Raw genomic sequence first — 13,251 nt, forward strand, 5'->3', positions numbered from 1 at the left:
ACACATTGCGAGTGAACTCTCAATTGTTGACCGAATCTTCTTGCGTAATGATGTTACTCTTCCGCCAACTGCAGCCAGACCTATACTTTTTCAAGCTGCCCACCATGCTCATCTAGGGGTGGGCTCCACTTGCAAATATTTAAAACAATACTTTTGGTGGCGATTTCTTCTTGTAACACTGTATCCTTTCAGATAAACACTGGCTCCTCCACAGTTCCTTTTCCAGGGGATCCCTGGTTTAAAGTTGCACTCAGTTTTGCAGGACCTTTTGATTTACTACCCTCTGACCAGAAATGTTTACTGGTTCTAGTAGACTATCTTTTAAAATGGGTTTTCTTTGATTTCATTCCATCTGCAAATACCTCATGTATCATACAATTCTTGAGTAAGATTTTTTTTATCATGAAGGACCACATAAAGAGTTGGTCACTGACAATGGAACTCACTTTAGCTCAAATTAAGGAATTCATTCAAAATCATCACATCAAAAATTTAAGGGTGGCCTTGTACTCACCGACCTCGAATGGTCTGGTGGAAAGAATGAATAGATACCTAAAGAAAGAAATTCAATCTGCATTGTCCAGCAGGGTTCCTGAAGAGGATTTGTTAAGAAAAAAATATGGGCATACTATCTAAAGCCTCATCCACGACTGGTGTCTCTTCATGCTGACTACTAAGGAAAGGAAAATCTAGGTCTGAAGTTTGTCCAAATTGGGTAGAAGATATCATACCCAAAGAAAAGATGTGTCACTGTGACATAGCCAAGTTAGTGAAAGAATGAGTTGATGTAGCACAAATGAAACATATGTTGTATCATGACAGTTCACATGGTGCTAAGAGTGTTGAATTCAAAGTGAATAATTGGGTGTTGGTCAAACGACTCACCAGAGTCAAAAAAGGGGAGTCAGTGTTTTGTTGGCCCATTTCAAATTTCCATGGTATCGAGTGGCTCTGTTTTGCCACTAAACAGAGGTTGGTGGAGCAAGAGGGCTCCTTTTGGTTTCAATATTGAACAAGCTCATATAGTCAGTGAGCATAAAGGTCCGGTCAGTGAAGACTGATTTGACTTGGAGTCTAATAGCCATTCCTCTGTGGTATCGCAATCTGCCTCTTTGGACATTGTTCAGCATTCTGGCCACCAATTGTTCGTTTTGCAACAGGTCCAGGTTCAGCTTGAGATTTGATTCAGATCCCACTCAAGACACTCTAGCAAAGTGCAACTGTCCAATCTTTGTTCAAACCTTGCAGGTGCTCTGCTGTCAGTGTAACTTGATGGTGGCTAGCCTAGTCCCACAGCATTTAGATTTCTGTCAATGGGATTTGTGACTTTGCCCCTCCCAGGTTGTTTACATAAAACCCTTGATCATGCGCAGAAAGGAATGCAATCCCTATGTGACTGCTACCTGTTCCAGCAAGCTTATGTGACATGTTTTTTACTTCACGCATCCACTTGTCGCTGGTAGCTAGATCTTGTGGATGAGCTCCCTAGCCTTTCATGGAGGCTCTGGCAGTCATTACAAAGTGTGCCATCACCTGGTAGAAATACCGATCACTCTCTGAGTCCACCAACGTAGCACTGTCTTCATCCGTAATATGACTTTGAATTAATTTGTACTGCGGGCCTTTGGTTGTCAAGTTCCTCTGTAGCTGCCTTAAGCACAGTTGGCACGGTATTAAAGGGCAGCAAGATTACATCATCCCTGCTAATGACTTAAAGTGATTTACTGAAAGTGAGTCTTTTCTTTGTAATCGCTGGGTTAGGTCATGCAGTTGTTTCAAGATGAACAGCCTCATGCAATTTCGGCTTCATTTGACTTATGCTCCAAGTGTAATCTCATATCAGCCATCAGTTGAGTCATATCTGGATACACTGGTACAAGGGATTGAGGGAAATGGTCTGAGGTGTAATGAAAATCGCAAAGTTCCCTTGTAGTCCATGTTGTTCCCATTTACAAAGTGTAATCAGTTGAAGTAGAGTGCCAGTATAAGCACAAGGCTGTTCATGTAATGTCACACCTTCACAATTCCATTAATTATGCAATAATTGGGCTATAAAAGTAGAGGGAGGATACCGTGCCCTCTTCTGTCTGCCTTTTTGTAAACAAGTAATGAATTCTTAACTGTCCATACATCATTAAAATCCTTTTTTGCGGGATTATACACAACCAGGTTTTAAATTGTATCATTAAAGTCACTACTATTGACTATATGTGCATCAAGACCATTAAATACCACTCAGTCTCCTTCCCCAGGTCAGATGGCTGATGCAAGGCAGAGAGAACAGATACTATTGCGTACTGAGGTGATATGACTTTGGTCACATTCCCTGGATAGAAGGGAAACACTGGCTATTTTACTGGAAGATCTTGCCTTCTGTTTTATAAAGGTAACCAAATCTAAAGCTGTTGATTTTATTACTCTTAATACGGAAGTACAATTAACTAATTGTAAGATGTATTTCTGATTTAGTTAATCAGTGGAGCAAGCTGATGAACAATGAAAGTAAAGCAAATTTAGGGCTTGTATCTGGATCTAAAGTAAATGTATTTAAAGCATTGAAATGCACTCTGTCAACACTAGGATTGACAGTCGACTGAGAAGATTACATTTTCAGATCGCTGGTCTTTCATATGAAATCTTGCCTGGAGGTCAGTCTGTTTTGTTTTAGATCCTTATCACCTACATCAACAGGAGCTAACCCAGATCCTCATCACCCAAATCCACAGGAGCTAAGCAGTTTCTGTCCTTTTGTACCTGGGTGGTTAAGCCCTAAACGCTCCCTATGACTGACTCATCTTCAGGAGCTCTCTTCAGACCTTGTGCCTCATGTGTATCCACAATGATCTAGATGTTTGGCCCTTAATGCCTACGGGGTCACTTAATCACATGACGCAGCCCTTTCTAAACAGGTTGTCTCTAACTCTCAAATAGAAGGAATCTGTTCTAAAAGCCTATTCATCTCAAGACGAGGGAGTCAGATGTGCGTTGTCAAAAGAGATACTTGCAAAACATCACAATATGGTCCAAAACACAAAGTCCTCCTAACAATGATGTCCTTCTGCGTTCTGTTTGAGCTAAAATGTCAACAGGATATGCAACCACTTCAGGAAAAACTGGATCAACAGTGGTAAGAAGAATCAGGAATAACTAACTCTAGTAATACCCTAATCAAGCAGTAATTGGTCTGGTGGCAAAATATTCATTACCATTTCAAGAATCAGGATCTTTGTGATTCACCTTCCTTTCAAGGTTACCGAGGGTGTCCCTGTCAAACGGAGTGGTGCTCATCTACAGTACCAAACTACAACAGACCCCCCTCAAAAGAAGAGTCTACATCCAGGTTCTACACCTTAACCAAACATCTCTCAACGTAACTCCTGCCGTCTGGTGGTTTGAACTGAAGAGGCATTGTAGAAAGTACCAGAGTTTCATCTATTGCAAACAAAAGCATTTTCCCCACTAATGCACTCCATGGGGGACTGCATCTGTAGGAGGCTGGCTTAGTACATGGTGCACACTTAATGGAGTGATGCACCCTGCACTAATCCAGGCAACCCTTATGAAGATTTTAGTGGTCCTTGATGACCTTAAAAGCTCTCAACGGGGTAGCTGTGGAGAGCAGCCTTTAGGCTTATCTTAAAGGGGTGTAAAGCATCTTGTTTTACCACATTTACACAACAGTGTAGATTAGATGAGAAAGACCCACACAGTGTTTATGAAAAAGACGACTTTTTGTTAACACAACACAATCACTATCACTTGGTATATCTTATAATCTGAAGATATCAACAATACACATAAGAATACTTCAAAGAAATCAGTCAAGTAGCACAAATATACACTAGCCTCCAGGGGAAGACTAAACCATATACTAAATAAGTGGTCTGCGAACTGCAAAGGGGAACTGGACTTAGACCAAAGGGTTTAGAAGATCTTGGAGAACCAGGAACCACCCAAGGTAAGAACCCAGGAACCCCAAGAAAGCTGTGTGCAGAGTGGAAACACAGAAGCATGTCCAGTAGAAGTCAATGGAGAAGATGCGGTTGCTGTTTTAAAGAAAAAGAACACTTCCCAGAGGACATTGAAGAAACCCTTTGGAGGAGGAAAGGTTGGAGAGCCACCCCACCTACGACTGCCCCAGGAACCAGGTTACCTGCACCAGGGAAGCCAGGTGCATTGGGGGTGAAGTTACGTCAGAACCTCTCGTAGAGGACAATAGATGATTTGGGAAGAAATAATCTGGTCAAAGCTGTGAAGAAGTCCAGTGTAATCCAAGGGTGGATTCTTTAAGAGGAGAACCTGCAACCAGAGGGTACAAAGTCTGTGCCACTCGGAGGTGACCAGGAGGCACGGAAGCACAATGCTCACCCTTGGCAGGAAGTTCAGAACAGTTCACGAGGACCTTGTTGCTGCAGCTGTGGGACCTGGTGACGCTGTGGAAGACCAGGAGCCATGCACAATCTTTCCCTTGTCGGATGTCGGTAACCTGTTTCTGGCGGGAGCACCATCAAGCCTTAGTAGCTGCAACTGGAGTGCAAGATGAAAAGAAGCAATTGTTGGGACCAGCAAGTTCCAATGAACTCACCACGTACAGGATAGTCAGAGCAGGCCCCGAGCAAGGCGACAAACCCACCAAAGCAGAAGAAGTACTTCAAGAGGACCCACAGGCCAAAAGCACAGGAGTTGCAAGAGGATCTCGGGCATCTCACCAAAGATGTAGGCACACAATGCAAGGGATGCGGGGAAGATGCTGATCTTCGAAGGATGAGGTGCTGTAGGCTAGAGCTTCTTGCATCCCGAAAATCTCTGGAGTGCAGAGCCAACAAGCCTTTGCAACGGCAAGTCGACACAGTGCACAGGGTTTGGACCCAGTGGCTCCAACAAGAGATACTGGTCTCCAAAAGGCAGGGAAGACAGGTCAGGCCTCTAGGGAGCCATAGATCCACCACCTGTGTTGCTGAGCCTCTGGAAGTCCGTAGGGCGAGAGGAGCAGCAGACCGGTCAGCTTCGATGCAGTACCTGCAGATGCAAGAGAGTGACTCCTTCACTCCAAGGTAGATTACATAGGATGTTCTTGATGCCCACAGGTTCCTGGAGATCCTGAGCGAAGCGCAAGACACAGACAGGTAGAATACTTGCAGAACAGCTAGACCAGGAGCAGCAGGAGTCTTCCTTGATGCAGTCTCGGTCCCAGGCGAAGTCCAAGTGTCCAGATGGTCGAAGAGTGTCTTGGTTTCAGAGATGAGTCTTGTTCCACAACAAATCTGAGGACCCACCCAAGGGAGGCCCTTAAATACCCATGGGAAGAGTTCGAACGACTCTGGGATCCCTCCCAGAGGAGAGCTGGACAGAGGGGAGATTACTCACCTGTCCTTTGTCCAGTTTCGCGGCAGAGCAGGAACCAAGGATTCCTGAACTGGCTCAAACCGGTGTATACAAGGGAGGCACCAAATGTGCTTTTCAATGCAGTCTGGTGGCACTGGAAAGCGCCCCCACCCCAGCCCAATACACTAAGTCCTGTCTGGGAGGTGGTCACACCTCCCTTAGACAGGAAAGCTATTGTTCTACCTTCCTGTGCTCAAGATCAGCTCAGCAGCAGGAGTGCAGAACAGTGTCTGTGGTCGGTGGCACCACTAACTTGCTGGCAGACCCTGAAAGACTGTAACCGGGAGTACAGGGGGCTCCTCTGAGTAGCTCCCAGTACATGGGATCATACCTCCAACACTGGAAGCGGTGTTGGGGTATGATTCCAACATTTTTGATACTAAACATGACCAGGTTTGGCACAGCCATTATATATTTGGACATCTCGTAATGACTGATGTTCACTATATGTCTTAAAATGGCTGACCACATATACAAAGCTTGGAGCATCAACTCCGGGGTTTGTAGAGGTGTCCTGCTCATGCAGGGCACCCTCACACTTATAACCAGGCACCCTACACTCAGCACTGAAGGGCCTACCATAGGGATGACTTAAAGGTTTTAAGTGCAGTGACCTCAGATATAAGAAAACGTATATCTGTTGTGAGAGGTGCAACCATCACACACAGGCTGCAATAGTAGACCTGTAGTCAGAGTTTAAGTGGACTCCCATGGCTGGCACAAAACATGCTGCAGCCCATGGGAGACAACTGGTGTACCTATGCCCTGGGTACCTTAGTACTATATACTAGGGAGTTATATGTCTAGTGTTGCATCAGATTTTAGTTACTTCAAACAAAGGGTGTATGTGATTTGTGGCAGCTATTTGTGTCCTCTTGAAACAAGGTGTTGCTGTGTGGTACTCGGCTTGCACTAGTTTGATTACATTAAAGCCTCTCACCCTCTTGAAAGAAGACTTAACTACACTTTGTACAAGAAATATGTCAACACTGGCATCTCTGTATCCAGGAGGCCTCAGCTGACAATTGGAAGAACGTGCACACATCAACTGAATTGTATTTCCTGGACATGAATGTTACTACTGAAGCCCAAGTGGGAAAAGGACTGCATAGCTATATTATTCAGTAACTAGTGCCTCTATTTCACATTCCCAGTATTTGTCTGTCTGTGTATTACTGCTTCTGACTCATGATTTCGGCATGCTAATTTACAAAAGATCAATTGCTAAATATGAAATATGACTTCCCTGTAACTACAGTCTCCAGCTTTGGTATCTGATTGATGCGCCCCACCCCCATTTCTCCTTAACCACCTTTATTCAGAGGTTCTCTAATTATAGCTTACATAGTGTTGAGACGAAGTCCGAACTACGGTCGTCTTAGGAGCTGTGTCCAGAGCACATTCACCTCTATGGATCAAGATCCAACAGTTTACAATTAGGTGATTGTGCTAGTAAATGAGTATTACTGTATTGCTACTTCCACTGTATCACTAGACATACTTGTTCATACTACTCACTACTATTCATTATGCTAGTGGGACTCCCAGCATAATGACTGGAAATTTATGCAACCAATTCTATTTAGCCCTCTATTTTATCTGTGCTGCACTTCTAGAGGTCGATGCATAGCTGTTCCTCATTTGGAACAATGTCTCTGTACCCCACAGCATTCTGCGTGTGTGATTCAACCTCTGCTGTGCATGTTCCTATTTTCTTTTATGCTCCTTGTTTAACTTTACATCACTTGTCCTTACAGCTACCTGCTGGAGAGTACCACAAGGTTTTCACAGTGTCCCAGTCTCCTTCTTGCTACATGTACACCTATGTAAACACAACAGCAGTGGTGCTGGAGCAGAATCTGACCAAACTTCAGGAACTGAAGGAGAAGGTGCAAAATGGAACTGGTGAGGGTAACTGCTTGCTGATGATGACATGTTCTTGTAACAGTAGTATTGCAATTACAATTTTGTTTACAGACTTTCAAGATGGTATAAGTGTGCAAAGCTTATGATAGCATCTATTTGACATTGTCATTCAATCTTCTCTCACATGGTAGATTTTAGAATTCAAACCAAAGGCACAAGCCGTTCTTGGCATAAAAGCATATGCTATAAAACAAAATAGGGGTCAGTAGAAATCCACTTAATGACCCTTAAACTACAGTCATCCTCACTTTGAATCAGTCCCCTCTCTCCTACTTTGGAATTCGTTGTCGTTGGCAGTTCTCTTCCTCAAGTCCCATTGGCAGTCTCTGAAGGCTGCTATTGAATGAAATTCTAATTCCTTCTGTGGTGTGGGTTGTAATCACTTGACATCTAAGAATGCCTCTTCGAGGCTCCACCCTTTTTTCATGAGTTAGTATTTTACTACTTATTTCTAGGTGTTTCTGCCATTATTCTTTATCACCATTAACAGACTTCCTAATTTCTTCAGGTATTTCTCCGTGCATGATTTGATTGACTGACACTGTGTAGAAATGTGGAATTTATCAAAACATTCTCTACAGGAAGCTGAGTGAGAGAGACTAAATTTGTCTCAGAATTAAAACAGGAGAAATTAGCAAAGGTAGAGAATTGAATCCTGCTAGGTCCAGCTCAACTATAAGGTCTCCAGAGGTTGCTTGGTCTAACCCTTTTTAGGGGTGTCATACTATAAATCTCTTAGTTACCCCCTTTTGCAGTTTATGACAAGGTGGTTGACTTCTCCTATTACCATGTGTGTTCTCATATTCGTGGAGATTAAGGTATTGTGGCGTAAAATCAAGGCCTCTTTTGATTGCTAAGTCTTCTAGGACTCAGTGTCTCGCTTCTCCTCACTCCATAGTCAAAGTCAAAATCTATAGGATTGTAAATCCGCAAGTCCTGAAAGAAGATTAGGACCCTATCATCATCTCCTAAATCTCTAGAGGCTTGTTTTGAGGATGGCATCCATATTCCTTTCAGGATTATTTTCTTTTCTTTTTCCTACCAGACACCATTGAGGATACTTTAGAGACTGCACATTGTCCTTCTGATGGTCTGTCTTACCAAACCATAAGTTGCCTCCTCCTCCCCCACCTTCATTGACACTGAGGGATGCGGCTCCCAATTCTTACAAATGCGCTCTCATACCCTCGATGTCCAATGGGTCTTCTGAGTGACACCACAAAATACCTAGGGAGGAGTGTACTAGGGAATGTAATAAACAATCCTGTAAAGTAAAGCTGCTGTGAAAACTCCTGCGGAATATTTCACTGAAATTATCCAGAGTTGTAAAGGGCACACACAGCCAGATAGGGATTCCTCCTCAGACTGGCTTGATTTTTCTCATCAATCTTCAGACTTTAATCAAGCTTGAGAATTTTCTTCTTTGATCTAGGATACCCTCCAAACTAAGCACCAGTCCCGAACATCTTCTTCCTGGTCTCGTGGAGCCAGTTCTTTTCTAAATTAAGCCTTGCCTTGACCAGAAAAGAGCTGTCTAGAGAAAAATATTGAGCAGTGGAATATCATCCTATATTCCTGAAGGAAAACCCAGCTCCAGAATTTCTGCTTGTGATGGTAGCCAAGTACTGTTGTATGGTTTCCACATTCTCAGTACAACTGTATATTTTGTTTAGACAACATAAACATTGGGATGGTGCTAAACTGATTCCATGCACCCCCTCAGGATAGGTTGGCTGATAGTCCTGCTAGCTCACAGTGCCCCCATGAGCACCGCCTATGCCTTGTCCGGTAACTAATGGTTTGGGTTACCTCAGAACATGACAACCCAGTCTTCCCAAGGAATTGGGGTAACAGATCTAGAACTATTTCCCACAGTCACTTGTGCATAATCAGGTAGATAAACTTGAAGTACACAAAGGGGTGTTTCAATATTTATTGAACCACTGTGATTCTTGTATAAAATATATGCACTTCAATGGTTAATAGACAGAAGCAAATGAAATTGATTAGTAATATGAGGACAGTGAAAAGAATAAACAATTACACCATTGTGCTGAAGCAGTATATATATGCTGGCATATAAGTTATGTGTATAGTGTACTCCTACTATGCTCCCTAACCTAGTTGTCTAGGGTGGGTGTTCTGCCAAGAATCCTTTACTGGATAATGTAACTCCCCATTACCTGTAGGTAAGTATGTGCAGGTCACCGTCTTAGTCACAAGTTGGACATCGCTTCTCGCAGAGGGTAAACAGGACACAGTGATCTTGCAATGACAGCAGAGTGTTCCTCTGATTTGAACACAGAAATGTGTGTGCATTTATAATAACAGTATCTATGCTTCCTTGTCAAGGCTTCAGCCAGGTTTGTTCTCTTATGATAGCTTTGTTGCCTCATGGACGAATAATCAACAACAACATTTGCACAATTTGTGTTCAGGCCTTGTACTAAATGTTCAAGCTGTTGCAATAGTGTACTTACAGAGTGGAATTTGTAAGCAATGTGGTTTCAGAGAAACAAATCCTGCACTGTCCCGCAAGCAATTGTGTGTCAAGTCATAGTGTGGAAAAGAAGGCAACGTGTGCATGTAAAATTGCAGTGATTCTTCCTGGGTCTAACCTAGCCACTTAAACATAAGTAAATGTACACTTGTTGCCACAACTTCAGCTTCTCCAAAGAAAAAAAAGAGCAGAAAAAATAACACCTTGAGAAAGAAGATAAGCCAGACCTCCAGTTCCAACACTTTGAGGCATTTTGACCAGTCTTTGCAGGATGTAATATGTAAAATCATGGAGCTTTAGATAAAAGAAAGAGGGTATGTCGGGCCTCCTGTTCCCATACTCTGTCGGGCATTTTGACCAGTCTGTGCAGGACCCAGTTTTAACACACATTCATTGGCCCACTTTTATTCTTCTTATATTTACCCACATTGTCAACTTCCTCTGGGTTACAAAATCTGTATTAGAGCTTACAGTCCTCTGCAAAGAGATGTCTACTCATGTCTACTCATCTTCAGTGACCCACAAAGAATACAATTGCCGATCCTGCACACAATTCTCAATTTAAAGCGGGGTTGGAGCCTCAATAACTCGGAAGTTTTCCCAAGATGGTATTGGCACTAAAGGCATTCTTCCTGTCCATCAAGGAGAGGCTGGTTCAGGTTCTCACAGACAACACCACTAGCATGTGATACTGCAGTTGGTCTTGTGACCGAATGCTCTTCCCCTCTGGAACTGGCTGAATCATTGGGGCATTTACCTGGTATTCAACCACCTGGCAGGATCTTTGAACGCCAGGGTGGACAAACTCAGTCAGCGTTGCCTAGTAGTTCATGCCTAGAGGTGGCATTGGGCATCTTGAAGCAATGAGGAGAACCCTGGCTCAATCTTTGCGCGTTCTCTGCAGTGGGGAAGAGTCCAAACCTTTGCTGTTTAAGTTCCCAAGACAACCCTCCCTCAAGATATTTTTCACCCAGAGTGAGATCAGGACTCCTGTATGTGTTCCCACCTCAACCTCTCCTGCCCAGAGTTCTGAAGAGCAGGAAGGACTAGGCCCAAGTGATCCTAGTGGCTCTGGTTTGAGTCCTCCTGCGGATTGCGCGCCAGCACGCATTCTCAAAACTCTTTTCACCAACTGTCCTGCCCCCCCTCTTGCTCTTCTTAATTCCTCTTTGGCTCTTGGATCTGTCCCCTCCTCCTTCAAATCCGCTATAGTCCTTCCCATTCTAAAAAAAACTGGCCTAGATCCCTCTCTTCCTTCCAATTTCCGCCCCATTTCTCTTCTTCCCTACCTCGGCAAGATCCTTGAAGCTCATGTCACTTCCTGCCTCTCCACTTATATAGAGGAGAACGGCCTCCTTGCATCCCACCAGGCGGGATTCCGCCCGGGCCACTCCACGGAGATGGTGGTCCTCGCAGTCTTGGACGAGCTCAAGGGGAAGGCCGATTCCAACCTCCCCCAGGCCCTGGTCCTTCTCGATCTGTCCGCTGCGTTTGACACGGTTGACCATTCCATCCTGCTCGACCGTGTCAGCGCAGCAGGCATTCGGGGCGCAGCCTTCTCCTGGCTGGCGTCCTTCCTGCGGGACAGGTCCCAGGCAGTGCATCTCCCCGGTTTTTCTGCTCCCCCCCGCCCTGTCACTTGCGGCGTTCCCCAAGGTTCCTCTCTCTCCCCCCTCCTGTTCAATCTTTACATTCACCCCCTCATCACCTCTCTCCTTGAGCTGGGGGTCTCGGTGTACAACTACGCAGATGACCTCCAGCTCGTCTTTGATCTTTCCTCTTCCCCTGATTCTCTTCCCAAGTTCTGCTCCATTTTAGTCTTCATCTCTGACTGGATGAGCGCTAACCATCTCAAGCTCAATCCAGACAAGACGGAACTTGTTCTCACTGGTGGCCCCTCCAACCCTTGGTCCCCTGCACATTGGCCCCTTTCTTTTGCCCCCCCCGGTGCCCGCCTCCTCTGTTCGCACTCTTGGTATTAAAGTCAGTCATGACTTATCCATGCACAGTCAGATCAGCTCCGTCGTGTCTTCTTGCTTTCTCTCTCTTCGTTTAATCTGGAAAATTTCACGCTTTTTTTCTACCGATACACTTAAATCCATAGTCATGGCCCTTGTCATCTCCCGCCTTGACTATGGGAATGGCCTGTACGTGGGCATACCGGCTTACGAATCCCGCCGCCTACAGGCCATTCAAAATCAAGCTGCTCGTCTTATCCTTTCCCTCCCCAAATCTTCTCACATCACCCCGGTTCTCAAATCACTTCATTGGCTTCCAGTTCACTTTAGATCCTTTTTCAAATTGGCCTGTTTAGCTTTTCGGGCTCATTTCCGTTCTGCGCCCCTGTTCATCACTTCTCTTGTTTCTTCTCATGCCCCGGTCCGCACTCTCCGCTCTTCTTCTCTTTCTCTTCTTCATATCCCTCGCTTCCGTAAATCCAGAACGGGGGGCACTCGGTTCTCAGTCCTGGCCCCCCAGTTCTGGAACAGTCTTCCTCTCTCTATCCGTTCCATTCCCATCTACACTCACTTCCGCAAAGCTCTTAAAACTTTTCTTTTCTCTCAGGCATTCCCTTCCTAAAACCTCCTTGGGTTCCCTCTGCTGAGCTCTGATCAGGTCCCCAGCGCCAGGAAGCCGTTCGGCCACCGTGCGCTTTATTAAATGCTTTATTCATTCATTCATTCATTGAGTGTGGTCCCTGGAACTTTTGGGCATGAGCATCAGACCCTCGATCAGGCTTTCGCTTCAGGAAGATCTTCTGTCACAGCAGCAGGGCAGGGTCCTCCACCCAGGCCTGTGCAATCTACACCTCCATGCATTTAGATTGAGCAGCGACAGCTGACTGCTTTTGACATTGTTCCTGCGGTAGTGGATGCCATCTTGGCAGCCAGGCATCCATCCACAAAAACCATATGCTCTGGATGCTTGGAGAAGTTTGTGGATTAGTGTGCTTCTTGTTGGATAGATCCATTGCAAACAAAAGTATCAGATGTGTTGCTATTTATCTATCTTTGCTCAGGCTGCTGTTAAACGTCATTTAGCTGCATTGCTGGCTTTTTTACGATTACAACTTCAACCATTTTTGTTCCATTCACGCTTTGTGAATTGTTTTCTGAAAGCATTAGTCCACGTATTTCCACTCAAACCATTTGTGATGCCACAGTGGGACCATGACCTATTTCTCACAGACTTGATGTGTACCTCCAGTTCAACCAGTGCGCAGCTGCCCTGTCTTTTGACTCAGAAAACAGTCTTTCTCATAGCGATAACGTCTGCTTATTATGCAAGTTGCAACTGTTGTCTGTCCTTCAACCATATACCGCCTTTTTCCATACAAACTGGTGCTACAAACTAAAGCAGCATTCCTGCTCGAGGTTGTGACTCTTCTCCATCCTTCCAATCCATCACCCTTCCAACATTCTTTGCTCCACCTCATCCCT

At 44.7% G+C, this 13,251-nt stretch overlaps 1 protein-coding gene across 8 annotated transcripts in view; it reads left to right on the top strand.

Moving 5' to 3' along the window:
* The window catches only part of GGCX (gamma-glutamyl carboxylase), a 238,012-nt gene that overhangs the window by 183,332 nt on the left and 41,429 nt on the right, over positions 1–13,251 (top strand). For all 8 annotated transcript variants that reach the window (XM_078666904.1, XM_078666901.1, XM_078666905.1 and 5 more), the window contains one exon: positions 7,143–7,290. In XM_078666904.1, coding sequence (XP_078523030.1) covers positions 7,143–7,290 — 148 coding nt within the window. The remainder of the gene's footprint in view (positions 1–7,142; positions 7,291–13,251) is intronic.

The sequence above is a fragment of the Lissotriton helveticus genome, chromosome 11 (assembly GCF_964261635.1).
Source record: "Lissotriton helveticus chromosome 11, aLisHel1.1, whole genome shotgun sequence".
Classification (NCBI taxonomy): domain Eukaryota; kingdom Metazoa; phylum Chordata; class Amphibia; order Caudata; family Salamandridae; genus Lissotriton; species Lissotriton helveticus.